At 47.0% G+C, this 19,639-nt stretch overlaps 1 protein-coding gene across 8 annotated transcripts in view; it reads right to left on the bottom strand.

Moving 5' to 3' along the window:
- The window catches only part of ppip5k1a (diphosphoinositol pentakisphosphate kinase 1a), a 144,333-nt gene that overhangs the window by 51,893 nt on the left and 72,801 nt on the right, over nt 1-19,639 (bottom strand). For all 8 annotated transcript variants that reach the window (XM_072465791.1, XM_072465793.1, XM_072465792.1 and 5 more), the window contains 2 exons: nt 5,010-5,147; nt 1,983-2,087 (listed from right to left, as the gene is read on the bottom strand). In XM_072465791.1, the coding sequence (XP_072321892.1) occupies nt 1,983-2,087; nt 5,010-5,147 (243 nt within the window). The remainder of the gene's footprint in view (nt 1-1,982; nt 2,088-5,009; nt 5,148-19,639) is intronic.

The following is a 19,639-nucleotide window of genomic DNA, read 5'->3' as shown; positions in this document are numbered from 1 at the left end:
GCCAAAATTGAGTTTTGTGTCAAATTTCATATAATTTCGCAAAACTAAACATTTAACCTCCATATAAAATCTCTAGGGGGCGCTGTGGCGCCAAATTAATGTATTTCACTTCAAGTAGGTTTAGGGCAAAGAGTTTAACAACTGATTCTAATTTGACGCAATTCGGACTTTATCTGCGCAAACGGCAGAAATGTTACATTTGGGAGATTTCTGAAATTCTAGCTACAGTTTGTGGCTTCGCCCAAACCCACAGAAACTGTGACAGGGTCAAAGTCATTTAAATAACTTTTCATGTCCCACTCCTCATTTCACCAAATTTCAGCTTTTTAGAGCCAACGCCCTGAGGGGGAGGAGTTTGTGAAAGTACAACGTATGGAAAAACTCCCGAGTCATGCTTAGCCATTTTTGAACCAATATGGCCGACATTTGGTTGGGCGGACGGCGTTGCCGTAATAATATTTTTTACTTCTCTTGTCGCCATCTACCTCTGCGCCAAATTTCATGATTCTACCATCAGATTTTTTTTGGGTCAAGTCCAATCTCTCAATGCATTTTTGGTACATTTGGGGGCGCTGACGAGCCAATATTTAAAATTTTAGAAAAGGGAAATAGCCAGAATGTAGAGAGGCACGATCTTTAGAGGTGTGAACATTTTTGTGACTTTTCGTCAATGTCACTGGGTGAAAAATAGGGGGGCGTGTCCCGAGAAGAAGAAGAAGAAGAAGAAGAAGAAGAAGAAGAAGAAGAAGAATATTCCGATGCGAAAACAATGTTTCCTATTTTTCAAATATCATAAACTATACATTTTCGGAAAGCGCTCGCGCTTTCCTACCTCATGGTGTGGGTCCCTGGTCACTGACGGGTACTTTCGTTAATTTTGAGTGGGCTCCGCCCACTTTGTGTTTTTGGCCCCGTATACAGTAATAATGTTCAATTTTTGCATTACATGTTTATATGAACAGAACATGCAAGAGATAGAACGTATTCGTGAGCTACTTAGCGCAAACGAGTGCTTTATATGGGGATGACGACCGTTGTGTACTGTGTTCTGTCTCAAGACAAGGACAAAAACAACAGAGGGGACCAAGCACAGCCCTGTCTCACTCCTCTGTCCAGAGTCAGTCTGTCATGTGACCTTTGATGTTGGACCATCGTAAAGAGCCTCAATATATATTATTATTAAATTATCTATTTTAATGTGTTTATCACTTTAAATAAGTCCAGACTTATTCTTCCAACTTTGTTTAGTTGTGTTTGTGTCTCATTGTGTGTAAAGATGGTCTTATGTCCTCTTGTGTGTCTCATTGTGTGTAAAGATGGTCTTATGTCCTCTTGTGTGTCTCATTGTGTGTAAAGATGGTCTTATGTCCTCTTGTGTGTCTCATTGTGTGTAAAGATGGTCTTATGTCCTCTTGTGTGTGTCTCATTGTGTGTAAAGATGGTCTTATGTCCTCTTGTGTGTCTCATTGTGTGTAAAGATGGTCTTATGTCCTCTTGTGTGTGTCTCATTGTGTGTAAAGATGGTCTTATGTCCTCTTGTGTGTCTCATTGTGTGTAAAGATGGTCTTATGTCCTCTTGTGTGTCTCATTGTGTGTAAAGATGGTCTTATGTCCTCTTGTGTGTCTCATTGTGTGTAAAGATGGTCTTATGTCCTCTTGTGTGTCTCATTGTGTGTAAAGATGGTCTTATGTCCTCTTGTGTGTGTCTCATTGTGTGTAAAGATGGTCTTATGTCCTCTTGTGTGTCTCATTGTGTGTAAAGATGGTCTTATGTCCTCTTGTGTGTGTCTCATTGTGTGTAAAGATGGTCTTATGTCCTCTTGTGTGTCTCATTGTGTGTAAAGATGGTCTTATGTCCTCTTGTGTGTGTCTCATTGTGTGTAAAGATGGTCTTATGTCCTCTTGTGTGTGTCTCATTGTGTGTAAAGATGGTCTTATGTCCTCTTGTGTGTCTCATTGTGTGTAAAGATGGTCGTACTCACACCAGGGCGGGCGGTCAGCTCTGGACTTCAGTGCTGAGGGCAGGACTCTCTGTGGGAGGAAGGACTCTACTGAAGGCTGCTGCGCTGAGAACATGTCCGACAGAGCTGCAAGAACACATTTGAATTATGTGACGCCCTCCTCCCGAACGCCCTCCTCCCGAACGCCCTCCTCCCGAACGCCCTCCTCACGAACGCCCTCCTCCCGAACGCCCTCCTCACGAACGCCCTCCTCACGAACGCCATCCTCCAGAACGCCCTCCTCCCGAACGCCCTCCTCACGAACGCCCTCCTCACGAACGCCCTCCTCACGAACGCCCTCCTCACGAACGCCCTCCTCCCGAACGCCCTCCTCCCGAACGCCCTCCTCACGAACGCCCTCCTCACGAACGCCCTCCTCCCGAACGCCCTCCTCCAGAACGCCCTCCTCCCGAACGCCCTCCTCCCGAACGCCCTCCTCCAGAACGCCCTCCTCCCGAACGCCCTCCTCCCCAACGCCCTCCCTCCTCACGAACGCTCTCCTCCCGAACGCCCTCCTCCCCAACGCCCTCCCTCCTCCCGAACGCCCTCCTCCCGAACGCACTCCTCCCGAACGCACTCCTCCCGAACGCCCTCCTCCCCAACGCCCTCCCTCCTCCCGAACGCCCTCCCTCCTCCCGACGAACGCCCTCCTCCCGAACGCCCTCCTCCCGAACGCCCTCCTCACGAACGCCCTCCTCCCGAACGCCCTCCTCCCGAACGCACTCCTCCCGAACGCACTCCTCCCGAACGCCCTCCTCCCCAACGCCCTCCCTCCTCCCGAACGCCCTCCCTCCTCCCGACGAACGCCCTCCTCCCGAACGCCCTCCTCCCGAACGCCCTCCTCACGAACGCCCTCCTCCCGAACGCCCTCCTCCCGAACGCCCTCCTCCCGAACGCCCTCCTCACGAACGCCCTCCTCACGAACGCCCTCCTCACGAACGCCCTCCTCCCGAACGCCCTCCTCCCGAACGCCCTCCTCACGAACGCCCTCCTCACGAACGCCCTCCTCCCGAACGCCCTCCTCACGAACGCCCTCCTCACGAACGCCCTCCTCCCGAACGCCCTCCTCCAGAACGCCCTCCTCACGAACGCCCTCCTCACGAACGCCCTCCTCCCGAACGCCCTCCTCACGAAAGCCCTCCTCACGAACGCCCTCCTCACGAACGCCCTCCTCCCGAACGCCCTCCTCACGAACGCCCTCCTCACGAACGCCCTCCTCCAGAACGCCCTCCTCCCGAACGCCCTCCTCACGAACGCCCTCCTCACGAACGCCCTCCTCCCGAACGCCCTCGTCCCGAACGCCCTCCTCACGAACGCCCTCCTCACGAACGCCCTCGTCCCGAACGCCCTCCTCACGAACGCCCTCCTCCCGAACGCCCTCCTCCCGAACGCCCTCCTCACGAACGCTCTCCTCACGAACGCCCTCGTCCCGAACGCCCTCCTCCCGAACGCCCTCCTCCAGAACGCCCTCCTCCAGAATGCCCTCCTCCCGAACGCCCTCCTCCCGAACGCCCTCCTCCCGAACGCTCTCCTCACGAACGCCCTCCTCCCGAACGCCCTCCTCCCGAACGCCCTCCTCCCGAACGCCCTCCTCCCGAACGCCCTCCTCACGAACGCCCTCCTCACGAACGCCGTCCTCCCGAACGCCCTCCTCACGAACGCCCTCGTCCCGAACGCCCTCCTCCCGAACGCCCTCCTCCAGAACGCCCTCCTCCTGAACGCCCTCCTCCTGAACGCCCTCCTCCCGAACGCCCTCCTCCCGAACGCCCTCCTCACGAACGCCCTCCTCACGAACGCTCTCCTCACGAACGCCCTCGTCCCGAACGCCCTCCTCACGAACGCCCTCCTCCCGAACGCCCTCCTCCAGAACGCCCTCCTCCCGAACGCCCTCCTCCCGAACGCCCTCCTCCCGAACGCCCTCCTCCCGAACGCCCTCCTACCGAACGCTCTCCTCACAAACGCCCTCCTCCCGAACGCCCTCCTCCCGAACGCCCTCCTCCCGAACGCCCTCCTCACGAACGCCCTCCTCACGAACGCCCTCCTCACGAACGCCCTCATCCCGAACGCCCTCCTCACGAACGCCCTCCTCACGAACGCCCTCCTCCCGAACGCTCTCCTCACGAACGCCCTCCTCCCGAACGCCCTCCTCACGAACGCCCTCCTCCCGAAAGCCCTCCTCACGAACGCCCTCCTCCCGAACGCCCTCCTCACGAACGCCCTCCTCCCGAACGCCCTCCTCCCGAACGCCCTCCTCCCGAACGCCCTCCTCCCCAACGCCCTCCTCACGAACGCCCTCCTCCCGAAAGCCCTCCTCACGAACGCCCTCCTCCCGAACGCCCTCCTCCCGAACGCCCTCCTCCCGAAAGCCCTCCTCACGAACGCCCTCCTCCCGAACGCCCTCCTCACGAACGCCCTCCTCCCGAACGCCCTCCTCACGAACGCCCTCCTCCCGAACGCCCTCCTCACGAACGCCCTCCTCCCGAAAGCCCTCCTCACGAACGCCCTCCTCACGAACGCCCTCCTCCCGAACGCCCTCCTCCCGAACGCCCTCCTCACGAACGCCCTCCTCACGAACGCCCTCCTCACGAACGCCCTCCTCACGAACGCCCTCCTCCCGAACGCCCTCCTCACGAACGCCCTCATCCCGAACGCCCTCCTCCCGAACGCCCTCCTCCCGACCGCCCTCCTCACGAACGCCCTCCTCCCGAACGCCCTCCTCCCGAACGCCCTCCTCACGAACGCTCTCCTCCCGAACGCCCTCCTCCCGAACGCCCTCCTCACGAACGCTCTCCTCCCGAACGCCCTCCTCACGAACGCCCTCCTCACGAACGCCCTCATCCCGAACGCCCTCCTCCCGAACGCCCTCCTCCCGACCGCCCTCCTCACGAACGCCCTCCTCCCGAACGGCCTCCTCCCGAACGCCCTCCTCACGAACGCTCTCCTCCCGAACGCCCTCCTCCTGAATGTGAAGGACGGCGTGAAGGACGGCGTGAAGGACGGCGTACTTACCTCGGCCAGCGCGGCTGTGAGCATCTCCGGCGTTCTCACAAACCAAACCCAGGAACTCTGTGACTTTCTTCAGAGACAGAGAGTTGTGCAGTGTCTCCAGAGGGTAGATAGAGGGCACCATCGAGCAGCCTTCAAACCCTGGAACACAAAGAAACACAAGAGACAACATGAGACCAGGACCGGGATCGGGACCAGGACCGGAGTCCTTAGACCTGGTTTAGACCTGGTTTAGTCCTGGTTTAATCCTGGTTTAGTCCTGGTTTAGTCCTGGTTTAGTCCTGGTTTAGTCCTGGTTTAGTGAAGTGAATGAGACACAAAGGACAGATTCATGAAAAACGGCTGAAACGACCACATGACATCACACCTGGCCACGCCCGTAGTGAGTGAGTTGTGATGTCACCCATAGCATGAAGCCTTTATGAAGCTAGTAGTTTATAGCAGCTAATCCGCACACGTGTATCATAGCAACCAGGGAAATCGGGAGCGAGGTTGTTGAAGGTACTCGCCCACTTCCCCACTGGTTTCTATGGCGATATCGCGGCTGGTCAGAGCAGCGCGCAGCAAAAGGAGGCGGGCGCTGTCAATCAAACCTGTTGCTAACGCTAGCTAAACTGACCCAAGGAAAACGCGGCACCTGATTGGTCAGTCATTATCGTTCATAATTTGTGTTTTTCCGTCGTGTTTCCGTGTTTTTTATTTTGGTGAATATTACTGATCTGAGAGTGAAGTGTGACGTCATACGTGTAGTGAAGTGTGACGTCATACGTGTAGTGAAGTGTGACGTCATACGTGTAGTGAAGTGTGACGTCATACGTGTAGTGAAGTGTGACGTCATACGTGTAGTGAAGTGTGACGTCATACGTGTAGTGAAGTGTGACGTCATACGTGCAGTGAAGTGTGACGTCATACGTGTAGTGAAGTGTGACGTCATACGTGCAGTGAAGTGTGACGTCATACGTGCAGTGAAGTGTGACGTCATACGTGCAGTGAAGTGTGACGTCATACGTGCAGTGAAGTGTGACGTCATACGTGCAGTGAAGTGTGACGTCATACGTGCAGTGAAGTGTGACGTCATACGTGTAGTGAAGTGTGACGTCATACGTGTAGTGAAGTGTGACGTCATACGTGTAGTGAAGTGTGACGTCATACGTGTAGTTAAGTGTGACGTCAAACGTGTAGTGAAGTGTGACGTCATACATGTCGAGTGTGATGTCATACGTGTAGTGAAGTGTGACGTCATACGTGTAGTGAAGTGTGACGTCATACGTGTAGTGAAGTGTGACGTCATACGTGTAGTGAAGTGTGACGTCATACGTGTAGTGAAGTGTGACGTCATACGTGCAGTGAAGTGTGACGTCATACGTGTAGTGAAGTGTGACGTCATACGTGTAGTGAAGTGTGACGTCATACGTGTAGTGAAGTGTGACGTCATACGTGCAGTGAAGTGTGACGTCATACGTGCAGTGAAGTGTGACGTCATACGTGCAGTGAAGTGTGACGTCATACGTGCAGTGAAGTGTGACGTCATACGTGCAGTGAAGTGTGACGTCATACGTGCAGTGAAGTGTGACGTCATACGTGTAGTGAAGTGTGACGTCATACGTGTAGTGAAGTGTGACGTCATACGTGTAGTGAAGTGTGACGTCATACGTGTAGTGAAGTGTGACGTCATACGTGCAGTGAAGTGTGACGTCATACGTGTCGAGTGTGACGTCATACGTGCAGTGAAGTGTGACGTCATACGTGTAGTGAAGTGTGACGTCATACGTGTAGTGAAGTGTGATGTCATACGTGCAGTGAAGTGTGACGTCATACGTGCAGTGAAGTGTGACGTCATACGTGCAGTGAAGTGTGACGTCATACGTGTAGTGAAGTGTGACGTCATACGTGCAGTGAAGTGTGACGTCATACGTGCAGTGAAGTGTGACGTCATACGTGCAGTGAAGTGTGACGTCATACGTGAGGTGAAGTGTGACGTCATACGTGTAGTGAAGTGTGACGTCATACGTGTAGTGAAGTGTGACGTCATACGTGTAGTGAAGTGTGACGTCATACGTGTAGTGAAGTGTGACGTCATACGTGTAGTGAAGTGTGACGTCATACGTGCAGTGAAGTGTGACGTCATACGTGCAGTGAAGTGTGACGTCATACGTGCAGTGAAGTGTGACGTCATACGTGTAGTGAAGTGTGACGTCATACGTGCAGTGAAGTGTGACGTCAAACGTGTAGTGAAGTGTGACGTCATACATGTCGAGTGTGATGTCATACGTGTAGTGAAGTGTGATGTCATACGTGTAGTGAAGTGTGATGTCATACGTGTAGTGAAGTGTGACGTCATACGTGTAGTGAAGTGTGACGTCATACGTGTAGTGAAGTGTGACGTCATACGTGTAGTGAAGTGTGACGTCATACGTGTAGTGAAGTGTGACGTCATACGTGCAGTGAAGTGTGACGTCATACGTGTAGTGAAGTGTGACGTCATACGTGTAGTGAAGTGTGACGTCATACGTGTAGTGAAGTGTGACGTCATACGTGCAGTGAAGTGTGACGTCATACGTGTAGTGAAGTGTGACGTCATACGTACAGTGAAGTGTGACGTCATACGTGTAGTGAAGTGTGACGTCATACGTGCAGTGAAGTGTGATGTCATACGTGCAGTGAAGTGTGACGTCATACGTGTAGTGAAGTGTGACGTCATACGTGTAGTGAAGTGTGACGTCATAGGTGTAGTGAAGTGTGATGTCATACGTGTAGTGAAGTGTGACGTCATACATGTCGAGTGTGACGTCATACGTGTAGTGAAGTGTGACGTCATACATGTCGAGTGTGACGTCATACGTGTCGAGTGTGATGTCATATGTGTAGTGAAGTGTGACGTCATACGTGTAGTGAAGTGTGACGTCATACGTGCAGTGAAGTGTGACGTCAAACGTGTAGTGAAGTGTGACGTCATACATGTCGAGTGTGATGTCATACGTGTAGTGAAGTGTGACGTCATACGTGTAGTGAAGTGTGACGTCATACGTGTAGTGAAGTGTGACGTCATACGTGTAGTGAAGTGTGATGTCATACATGTCGAGTGTGATGTCATACGTGTAGTGAAGTGTGACGTCATACGTGTAGTGAAGTGTGACGTCATGCGTGTAGTGAAGTGTGACGTCATGCGTGTAGTGAAGTGTGACGTCATACGTGTAGTGAAGTGTGACGTCATACGTACAGTGAAGTGTGACGTCATACGTGCAGTGACGTGTGACGTCATACGTGTAGTGAAGTGTGACGTCATACGTGTAGTGAAGTGTGACGTCATACGTGTAGTGAAGTGTGACGTCATACGTGTCGAGTGTGACGTCATACGTGCAGTGAAGTGTGACGTCATACGTGTAGTGAAGTGTGACGTCATACGTGTAGTGAAGTGTGACGTCATACGTGCAGTGAAGTGTGACGTCATACGTGCAGTGAAGTGTGACGTCATACGTGTAGTGAAGTGTGACGTCATACGTGCAGTGAAGTGTGACGTCATACGTGCAGTGAAGTGTGACGTTATACGTGTAGTGAAGTGTGACGTCATACGTGTAGTGAAGTGTGATGTCATACGTGTAGTGAAGTGTGATGTCATACGTGTAGTGAAGTGTGACGTCATACGTGTAGTGAAGTGTGACGTCATACGTGTAGTGAAGTGTGACGTCATACGTGCAGTGAAGTGTGACGTCATACGTGCAGTGAAGTGTGACGTCATACGTGTAGTGAAGTGTGACGTTATACGTGTAGTGAAGTGTGACGTCAAACGTGTAGTGAAGTGTGACGTCATACATGTCGAGTGTGATGTCATACGTGTAGTGAAGTGTGAAGTCATACGTGTAGTGAAGTGTGACGTCATACGTGTAGTGAAGTGTGACGTCATACGTGTAGTGAAGTGTGACGTCATACGTGTAGTGAAGTGTGACGTCATACGTGTAGTGAAGTGTGATGTCATACATGTCGAGTGTGATGTCATACGTGTAGTGAAGTGTGATGTCATACGTGTAGTGAAGTGTGACGTCATACGTGTAGTGAAGTGTGACGTCATACGTGTAGTGAAGTGTGACGTCATACGTGTCGAGTGTGACGTCATACGTGTAGTGAAGTGTGACGTCATACGTGTAGTGAAGTGTGACGTCATACGTGTAGTGAAGTGTGACGTCATACGTACAGTGAAGTGTGACGTCATACGTGCAGTGAAGTGTGACGTCATACGTGTAGTGAAGTGTGACGTCATACGTGTAGTGAAGTGTGACGTCATACGTGTAGTGAAGTGTGACGTCATACGTGTCGAGTGTGACGTCATACGTGCAGTGAAGTGTGACATCAAACGTGAAGTGTGACGTCATACGTGTAGTGAAGTGTGACGTCATACGTGTAGTGAAGTGTGACGTCATATGTGTAGTGAAGTGTGACGTCATACGTGTAGTGAAGTGTGACGTCATACGTGCAGTGAAGTGTGACTTCATACGTGTAGTGAAGTGTGACGTCATACGTGCAGTGAAGTGTGACTTCATACGTGTAGTGAAGTGTGACGTCATACGTGTAGTGAAGTGTGACGTCATACGTGTAGTGAAGTGTGACGTCATACGTGTAGTGAAGTGTGACGTCATACGTGTAGTGAAGTGTGACGTCATACGTGCAGTGAAGTGTGACGTCATACGTGTAGTGAAGTGTGACGTCATACGTGCAGTGAAGTGTGATGTCATACGTGCAGTGAAGTGTGACGTCATACGTGTAGTGAAGTGTGACGTCATACGTGTAGTGAAGTGTGACGTCATACGTGCAGTGAAGTGTGACGTCATACGTGTAGTGAAGTGTGACGTCATACGTGTAGTGAAGTGTGACGTCATACGTGCAGTGAAGTGTGACGTCATACGTGTAGTGAAGTGTGACGTCATACGTGTAGTGAAGTGTGACGTCATACATGTCGAGTGTGACGTCATACGTGTAGTGAAGTGTGACGTCATACATGTCGAGTGTGACGTCATACGTGTAGTGAAGTGTGACGTCATACATGTCGAGTGTGACGTCATATGTGTAGTGAAGTGTGACGTCATACATGTCGAGTGTGACGTCATACGTGTCGAGTGTGATGTCATATGTGTAGTGAAGTGTGACGTCATACGTGTAGTGAAGTGTGATGTCATACATGTCGTGTGTGATGTCATACATGTCGAGTGTGATGTCATACGTGTAGTGAAGTGTGACGTCATACGTGCAGTGAAGTGTGACGTCATACGTGTAGTGAAGTGTGACGTCATACGTGCAGTGAAGTGTGACGTCATACGTGTAGTGAAGTGTGACGTCATACGTGTAGTGAAGTGTGACGTCATACATGTCGAGTGTGACGTCATACGTGTAGTGAAGTGTGACGTCATACATGTCGAGTGTGACGTCATACGTGTAGTGAAGTGTGACGTCATACGTGTAGTGAAGTGTGACGTCATAGGTGTAGTGAAGTGTGACGTCATACGTGCAGTGAAGTGTGACGTCATACGTGTAGTGAAGTGTGACGTCATACATGTCGAGTGTGACGTCATACGTGTAGTGAAGTGTGACGTCATACGTGTAGTGAAGTGTGACGTCATACGTGTAGTGAAGTGTGACGTCATACGTGCAGTGAAGTGTGACGTCATACGTGTAGTGAAGTGTGACGTCATACGTGTAGTGAAGTGTGACGTCATACATGTCGAGTGTGACGTCATACGTGGAGTGAAGTGTGACGTCATACGTGTAGTGAAGTGTGACGTCATACATGTCGAGTGTGATGTCATACATGTCGAGTGTGATGTCATACGTGTAGTGAAGTGTGACGTCATACATGTCGAGTGTGATGTCATACATGTCGAGTGTGATGTCATACGTGTAGTGAAGTGTGACGTCATACGTGTAGTGAAGTGTGACGTCATACGTGCAGTGAAGTGTGACGTCATACGTGTAGTGAAGTGTGACGTCATACGTGCAGTGAAGTGTGATGTCATACGTGCAGTGAAGTGTGACGTCATACGTGTAGTGAAGTGTGACGTCATACGTGTAGTGAAGTGTGACGTCATACGTGTAGTGAAGTGTGACATCATACATGTAGTGAAGTGTGACGTCATAGGTGTAGTGAAGTGTGACGTCATACGTGCAGTGAAGTGTGACGTCATACGTGTAGTGAAGTGTGACGTCATACATGTCAAGTGTGACGTCATACGTGTAGTGAAGTGTGACGTCATACGTGTAGTGAAGTGTGACGTCATAGGTGTAGTGAAGTGTGACGTCATACGTGCAGTGAAATGTGACGTCATACGTGTAGTGAAGTGTGACGTCATACATGTCGAGTGTGACGTCATACGTGTAGTGAAGTGTGACGTCATACATGTCGAGTGTGACGTCATACGTGTAGTGAAGTGTGACGTCATACATGTCGAGTGTGACGTCATACGTGTCGAGTGTGACGTCATACGTGTAGTGAAGTGTGACGTCATTCGTGTAGTGAAGTGTGATGTCATACATGTCGAGTGTGATGTCATACATGTCGAGTGTGATGTCATACGTGTAGTGAAGTGTGACGTCATACGTGTAGTGAAGTGTGACGTCATACGTGTAGTGAAGTGTGACGTCATACGTGTAGTGAAGTGTGACGTCATACGTGCAGTGAAGTGTGACGTCATACGTGTAGTGAAGTGTGACGTCATACGTGTAGTGAAGTGTGACGTCATACATGTCGAGTGTGACGTCATACGTGTAGTGAAGTGAGACGTCATACATGTCGAGTGTGACGTCATACGTGTAGTGAAGTGTGACGTCATACGTGTAGTGAAGTGTGACGTCATACGTGTAGTGAAGTGTGACGTCATACGTGCAGTGAAGTGTGACGTCATACGTGTAGTGAAGTGTGACGTCATACGTGTAGTGAAGTGTGACGTCATACATGTCGAGTGTGACGTCATACGTGGAGTGAAGTGTGACGTCATACGTGTAGTGAAGTGTGACGTCATACATGTCGAGTGTGATGTCATACATGTCGAGTGTGATGTCATACGTGTAGTGAAGTGTGACGTCATACATGTCGAGTGTGATGTCATACATGTCGAGTGTGATGTCATACGTGTAGTGAAGTGTGACGTCATACGTGTAGTGAAGTGTGACGTCATACGTGTCGAGTGTGATGTCATACGTGTAGTGAAGTGTGATGTCATACATGTCGAGTGTGATGTCATACGTGTAGTGAAGTGTGACGTCATACGTGCAGTGAAGAGTGACGTCATACGTGTAGTGAAGTGTGACGTCATACGTGCAGTGAAGTGTGACGTCATACGTGTAGTGAAGTGTGACGTCATACGTGTAGTGAAGTGTGACGTCATACGTGTAGTGAAGTGTGACGTCATACGTGTAGTGAAATGTGATGTCATACATGTCGAGTGTGATGTCATACGTGTAGTGAAGTGTGACGTCATACATGTCGAGTGTGATGTCATACATGTCGAGTGTGATGTCATACTTGTAGTGAAGTGTGACGTCATACGTGTAGTGAAGTGTGACGTCATACATGTAGTGAAGTGTGACGTCATACATGTCGAGTGTGACGTCATACGTGTAGTGAAGTGTGACGTCATACGTGTAGTGAAGTGTGACGTCATACGTGTCGAGTGTGATGTCATACGTGTAGTGAAGTGTGACGTCATACATGTCGAGTGTGATGTCATACATGTCGAGTGTGATGTCATACTTGTAGTGAAGTGTGACGTCATACGTGTAGTGAAGTGTGACGTCATACGTGTAGTGAAGTGTGACGTCATACATGTCGAGTGTGATGTCATACGTGTAGTGAAGTGTGACGTCATACGTGTAGTGAAGTGTGACGTCATACGTGTCGAGTGTGATGTCATACGTGTAGTGAAGTGTGACGTCATACATGTCGAGTGTGATGTCATACATGTCGAGTGTGATGTCATACTTGTAGTGAAGTGTGACGTCATACGTGTAGTGAAGTGTGACGTCATACGTGTAGTGAAGTGTGACGTCATACATGTCGAGTGTGACGTCATACGTGTAGTGAAGTGTGACGTCATACGTGTAGTGAAGTGTGACGTCATACATGTCGAGTGTGACGTCATACGTGTAGTGAAGTGTGACGTCATACATGTCGAGTGTGATGTCATACATGTCGAGTGTGATGTCATACGTGTAGTGAAGTGTGACGTCATACGTGTAGTGAAGTGTGACGTCATATGTGTAGTGAAGTGTGACGTCATACGTGTCGAGTGTGATGTCATACGTGTAGTGAAGTGTGATGTCATACATGTCGAGTGTGATGTCATACATGTCGAGTGTGATGTCATACGTGTAGTGAAGTGTGACGTCATACGTGCAGTGAAGAGTGACGTCATACGTGTAGTGAAGTGTGACGTCATACGTGCAGTGAAGTGTGACGTCATACGTGTAGTGAAGTGTGACGTCATACGTGTAGTGAAGTGTGACGTCATACGTGTAGTGAAGTGTGACGTCATACGTGTAGTGAAGTGTGACGTCATACGTGTAGTGAAGTGTGACGTCATACGTGTAGTGAAATGTGATGTCATACATGTCGAGTGTGATGTCATACGTGTAGTGAAGTGTGACGTCATACATGTCGAGTGTGATGTCATACATGTCGAGTGTGATGTCATACTTGTAGTGAAGTGTGACGTCATACGTGTAGTGAAGTGTGACGTCATACATGTCGAGTGTGATGTCATACATGTAGTGAAGTGTGACGTCATACGTGTAGTGAAGTGTGACGTCATACGTGTAGTGAAGTGTGACGTCATACGTGTAGTGAAGTGTGACGTCATACGTGTAGTGAAGTGTGACGTCATACGTGTAGTGAAGTGTGATGTCATACGTGTAGTGAACTGTGACGTCATACGTGTAGTGAAGTGTGATGTCATACGTGTAGTGAAGTGTGACATCATACATGTCGAGTGTGACGTCATACGTGTAGTGAAGTGTGACGTCATACATGTAGTGAAGTGTGACGTCATACGTGTAGTGAAGTGTGACGTCATACATGTCGAGTGTGACGTCATACGTGTAGTGAAGTGTGACGTCATACGTGTAGTGAAGTGTGACGTCATACATGTCGAGTGTGATGTCATACGTGTAGTGAAGTGTGACGTCATACATGTAGTGAAGTGTGACGTCATACGTGTAGTGAAGTGTGACGTCATACGTGTAGTGAAGTGTGACGTCATACGTGCAGTGAAGTGTGACGTCATACGTGAAGTGAAGTGTGACGTCATACGTGTAGTGAAGTGTGACGTCATACGTGTCGAGTGTGACGTCATACGTGCAGTGAAGTGTGACGTCAAACGTGTAGTGAAGTGTGACGTCATACGTGTAGTGAAGTGTGATGTCATACGTGCAGTGAAGTGTGACGTCATACGTGTAGTGAAGTGTGACGTCATACATGTCGAGTGTGACGTCATACGTGCAGTGAAGTGTGACGTCATACGTGTAGTGAAGTGTGACGTCATACGTGTAGTGAAGTGTGACGTCATATGTGTAGTGAAGTGTGACGTCATACGTGTAGTGAAGTGTGACGTCATACGTGTAGTGAAGTGTGATGTCATACGTGTAGTGAAGTGTGACATCATACATGTCGAGTGTGACGTCATACGTGTAGTGAAGTGTGACGTCATACGTGTAGTGAAGTGTGACATCATACATGTCGAGTGTGACGTCATACGTGTAGTGAAGTGTGACGTCATACGTGTAGTGAAGTGTGACGTCAAACGTGTAGTGAAGTGTGACGTCATACGTGTAGTGAAGTGTGATGTCATACGTGTAGTGAAGTGTGACGTCATACGTGCAGTGAAGTGTGACGTCAAACGTGTAGTGAAGTGTGACGTCATACGTGTAGTGAAGTGTGACGTTATACGTGCAGTGAAGTGTGACGTCATACGTGTAGTGAAGTGTGACGTCATACGTGTAGTGAAGTGTGACGTCATACGTGTAGTGAAGTGTGACGTCATACGTGTAGTGAAGTGTGACGTCATACATGTCGAGTGTGATGTCATACATGTCGAGTGTGATGTCATACATGTCGAGTGTGATGTCATACGTGTAGTGAAGTGTGACGTCATACGTGCAGTGAAGAGTGACGTCATACGTGCAGTGAAGAGTGACGTCATACGTGTAGTGAAGTGTGACGTCATACGTGTAGTGAAGTGTGACGTCATACGTGTAGTGAAGTGTGACGTCATACGTGCAGTGAAGTGTGACGTCATACGTGCAGTGAAGTGTGACGTCATACGTGTAGTGAAGTGTGACGTCATACGTGTAGTGAAGTGTGACGTCATACGTGTAGTGAAGTGTGACGTCATACGTGCAGTGAAGTGTGACGTCATACGTGTAGTGAAGTGTGATGTCATACGTGTAGTGAAGTGTGACGTCATACGTGTAGTGAAGTGTGACGTCATACGTGTAGTGAAGTGTGACGTCATACGTGCAGTGAAGTGTGACGTCATACGTGCAGTGAAGTGTGATGTCATACGTGTAGTGAAGTGTGACGTCATACGTGTAGTGAAATGTGATGTCATACATGTCGAGTGTGATGTCATACGTGTAGTGAAGTGTGACGTCATACATGTCGAGTGTGATGTCATACATGTCGAGTGTGATGTCATTGTTGTAGTGAAGTGTGACGTCATACGTGTAGTGAAGTGTGACGTCATACGTGTCGAGTGTGATGTCATACGTGTAGTGAAGTGTGATGTCATACATGTCGAGTGTGATGTCATACGTGTAGTGAAGTGTGACGCCATACGTGTAGTGAAGTGTGACGTCATACATGTCGAGTGTGACGTCATACGTGTAGCGAAGTGTGACGTCATACGTGTAGTGAAGTGTGATGTCATGTTCAGTTTTTAAATATTTCCTTCAAATGTATAATATTTGCCCCTGAAATGATTTTATGAAAAAGCTGGAGATGAATCGCCAAAAGCACCGATTAAATAGTCTTAAGTCACAAAACTCATGCTCCAGGCACAAAACACAACAACCCAAACCAAAGCGGGCCAAAGCCAAACAGAAGACCAGAGTCTGGACTAGGACTGGACCAGGACTGGACCAGGGCTGGACCAGGACTGGACCAGGACTGGACCAGGGCTGGACCAGGACTGGACCAGGACTGGACCAGGGCTGGACCAGGACTGGACCAGGACTGGACCAAGACTGGACCAGGGCTGGACCAAGGCTGGACCAGGACTGGACCAGGACTGGACCAGGACTGGACCAGGGCTGGACCAAGGCTGGACCAGGGCAGGACCAGGGCTGGACCAGGACTGGACCAGGGCTGGACCAGGACTGGACCAGGACTGGACCAGGGCTGGACCAGGACAACAGCGTTTGTTTATAATGTGATCTTTATTAAACCAAGAGTCAATAAACCAAACAAAACCAGGCGTCGTGAACGGTAACATCAACAGCCAATCAACAACCAGAGGGTGGCGGTGCAGCCAATCAGAGCCCTGTCTGAAACTCGTCCAGGGCTAAACCAGTGAGTCTAGAGAGGGTGTGGTCCTGTTGCCGTGGCAGCTGCGGCAGCCATCTTGTGACTGGGGAAGCAACACAATTCTAATGTAAACTCATGTAATGTGTGCAATCGTGTTATAATGTGTGTAATAGTGTTATGTGTGTTATAATGTGTGTAATAGTGTTATAATGCGCGCAATAGTGTTGTGTGTAATAGTATTATAATGTGTGCAATAGTGTTATAATGTGAGCTATAGTATTATAATGTGTGTAATAGTGTTATAATGTGAGCAATAGTGTTATAATGTGTGCTATAGTATTATAATGTGTGTAATAGTGTTATAATGTGAGCAATAGTGTTGTAAATAATAGTGTTATAATGTGTGTAATAGTGTATTGTGTGTTATAATGTGTGCAATAGTGTTATAATGTGAGCAATAGTGTTATAATGTGTGCTATAGTATTATAATGTGTGTAATAGTGTTATAATGTGTGCTATAGTATTATAATGTGTGTAATAGTGTTATAATGCGCGCAATAGTGTTGTGTGTAATAGTATTATAATGTGTGCAATAGTGTTATAATGTGAGCTATAGTATTATAATGTGTGTAATAGTGTTATAATGTGAGCAATAGTGTTATAATGTGTGCTATAGTATTATAATGTGTGTAATAGTGTTATAATGTGTGTAATAGTGTTATAATGTGTGCTATAGTATTATAATGTGTGTAATAGTGTTATAATGCGCGCAATAGTGTTGTGTGTAATAGTATTATAATGTGTGCAATAGTGTTATAATGTGAGCTATAGTATTATAATGTGTGTAATAGTGTTATAATGTGAGCAATAGTGTTATAATGTGTGCTATAGTATTATAATGTGTGTAATAGTGTTATAATGTGTGTAATAGTGTTATAATGCGCGCAATAGTGTTGTAAATAATAGTGTTATAATGTGTGCAATAGTGTTATAATGTGTGTAATAGTGTATTGTGTGTAATAGTGTTATAATGTGCGCGATAGTGTTATAATGTGCGTAATAGTGTTGTGTGCGCAATAGTGTTATAATGTGTGTAATAGTGTTGTGTGTAATAGTGTTATAATGTGTGCAACAGTGTTATAATGTGTGTAATAGTGTAATGTGTGTAATAGTGTTATAATGTGTGCAATAGTGTTGTGTGTAATAGTGTTGTGTTATAATGTGTGCAATAGTGTTGTGTACAATAGTGTTGTGTGTAATAGTGTTATAATGTGCGCAATAGTGTTATAATGTGCATAATAGTGTTGTGTGCATGTGTGCAATAGTGTTATAATGTGCGCAATAGTGTTATAATGTGTGCTATAGTATTATAATGTGTGTAATAGTGTTATGTGCGCAATAGTGTTGTGTGTAATTGTGTTATAATCTGTGTAATCGCGTTATAATGTGTGTAATAGTGTTATAATGTGTGTAATAAGTGTTGTGTGCAATAGTGTTATAATGTGTGCAATAAGTGTTATATGTGTAATCGTGTTGTGTGTAATAGTATTGTGTGTTATAATGTGTGTAATAGTATTATAATGCGTGTTATACTGTGTAATAGTGTTATACTGTGTGTAATAGTGTTATAATGCGTGTTATAATGTGTAATAATGTTATAATGTGTGTAATAGTGTTATATGCAATAGTGTTATGTGTGTTATAATGTGTGTAATAGTGTTATAATGTGTGCAATTAGAGCTGGGTTTCGATTCAAATTTCAAGAATCGATTCGATTCCGATTTTTACGTTTCAAAATCGTTTTTTTCTGATTTTCTCAGATTCCATCCGATTCGATCCGATTTCGATCTGATTTCCGATTCGGTCCGGGGGTTAATGTTATTTAAAATGAAAAATGTATTTGAACCGTTTCCTTCACTTCATGACTGTGTAGAGAAGCAACATATTAAAACTAGTATTATATCAATATTAAACAGCAAATCTTACATTGTATTGTGTGTTGTGTGTAATAATGTTGTATCTAATAATGTTGTGTGTAATAATGTTATGTTGTGTGTAATAATGTTTTGTGTAATGTTATAACGTTGTGTGTAATAATGTTATAATGTGTGTAATAAAGTTGTGTGTAATAATGTTATGTTATAATGTGTGTAATGATGTTGTGTGTAATAATATTATAATGTTATAATGTGTGTAATAATGTTGTGTGTAATAATGTTGTGTGTAATAATGTTATGTTATAATGTGTGTAATAATGTGTGTAATAATGTTATGTTATAATGTGTGTAATAATGTAATAATGTTATAATGTGTGTAATAATGTTATAATGTGTGTAATAATGTTGTGTGTAATAATGTTATAATGTGTGTAATAATGTTGTGTGTAATAATGTTATGTTATAATGTGTGTAATAATGTTATGTTATAATGTGTGTAATAATGTTATAATGTGTGTAATAATGTTATAATGTGTGTAATAATGTTGTGTGTAATAATGTTATGTTATAATGTGTGTAATAATGTTATAATGTGTGTAATAATGTTGTGTGTAATAATGTTATAATGTGTGTAATAATGTTATAATGTTGTGTGTAATAATATTGTTATAATGTTATGTTATAATGTGTGTAATAATGTTATAATGTGTGCAATAATGTTATAATGTGTGTAATAATCACTGGTCACTCACACCACATGGACACAACCATCGGTCACTCTTCTGTTGACCGCTTGTGGACCAGGATTGGTCCGTAAGCTTTAAGGTTTGCGTGTTGAATAAATACTACTGCTACTAATCTACTGTATTTGTTATATATATATATATATATTTTTTATAGATGGTTCAAAAAGGCAGTTTAATGTTCGTTAGTATTCAAAGATCGTCCTAGAGAAAGAAGAGGAGAAATGTAACATTTGTATCAGGCCAAAACTGTGAAGGACGAGAGGCTGGAACAGACACTGTAGGGCGTCGCCTACTCTAAAGGGCAGGACTCCTCAAAGGGGCCGGGCTCTAAAGGGGCCGGGCTCTAAAGGGGCGGGCTCTGAAGGGGCCGGGCTCTAATGGGCTGGGCTCTGAAGGGGCCGGGCTCTAAAGGGGCGGGCTCTGAAGGGGCCGGGCTCTAATGGGCTG

This window comes from Eucyclogobius newberryi, unplaced genomic scaffold, assembly GCF_026437365.1.
Source record: "Eucyclogobius newberryi isolate DKJ021-1_F unplaced genomic scaffold, fEucNew1.0.hap1 SCAF_5, whole genome shotgun sequence".
NCBI lineage: Eukaryota > Metazoa > Chordata > Actinopteri > Gobiiformes > Gobiidae > Eucyclogobius > Eucyclogobius newberryi.
This window is presented reverse-complemented; position numbering and strand designations above follow the sequence as displayed.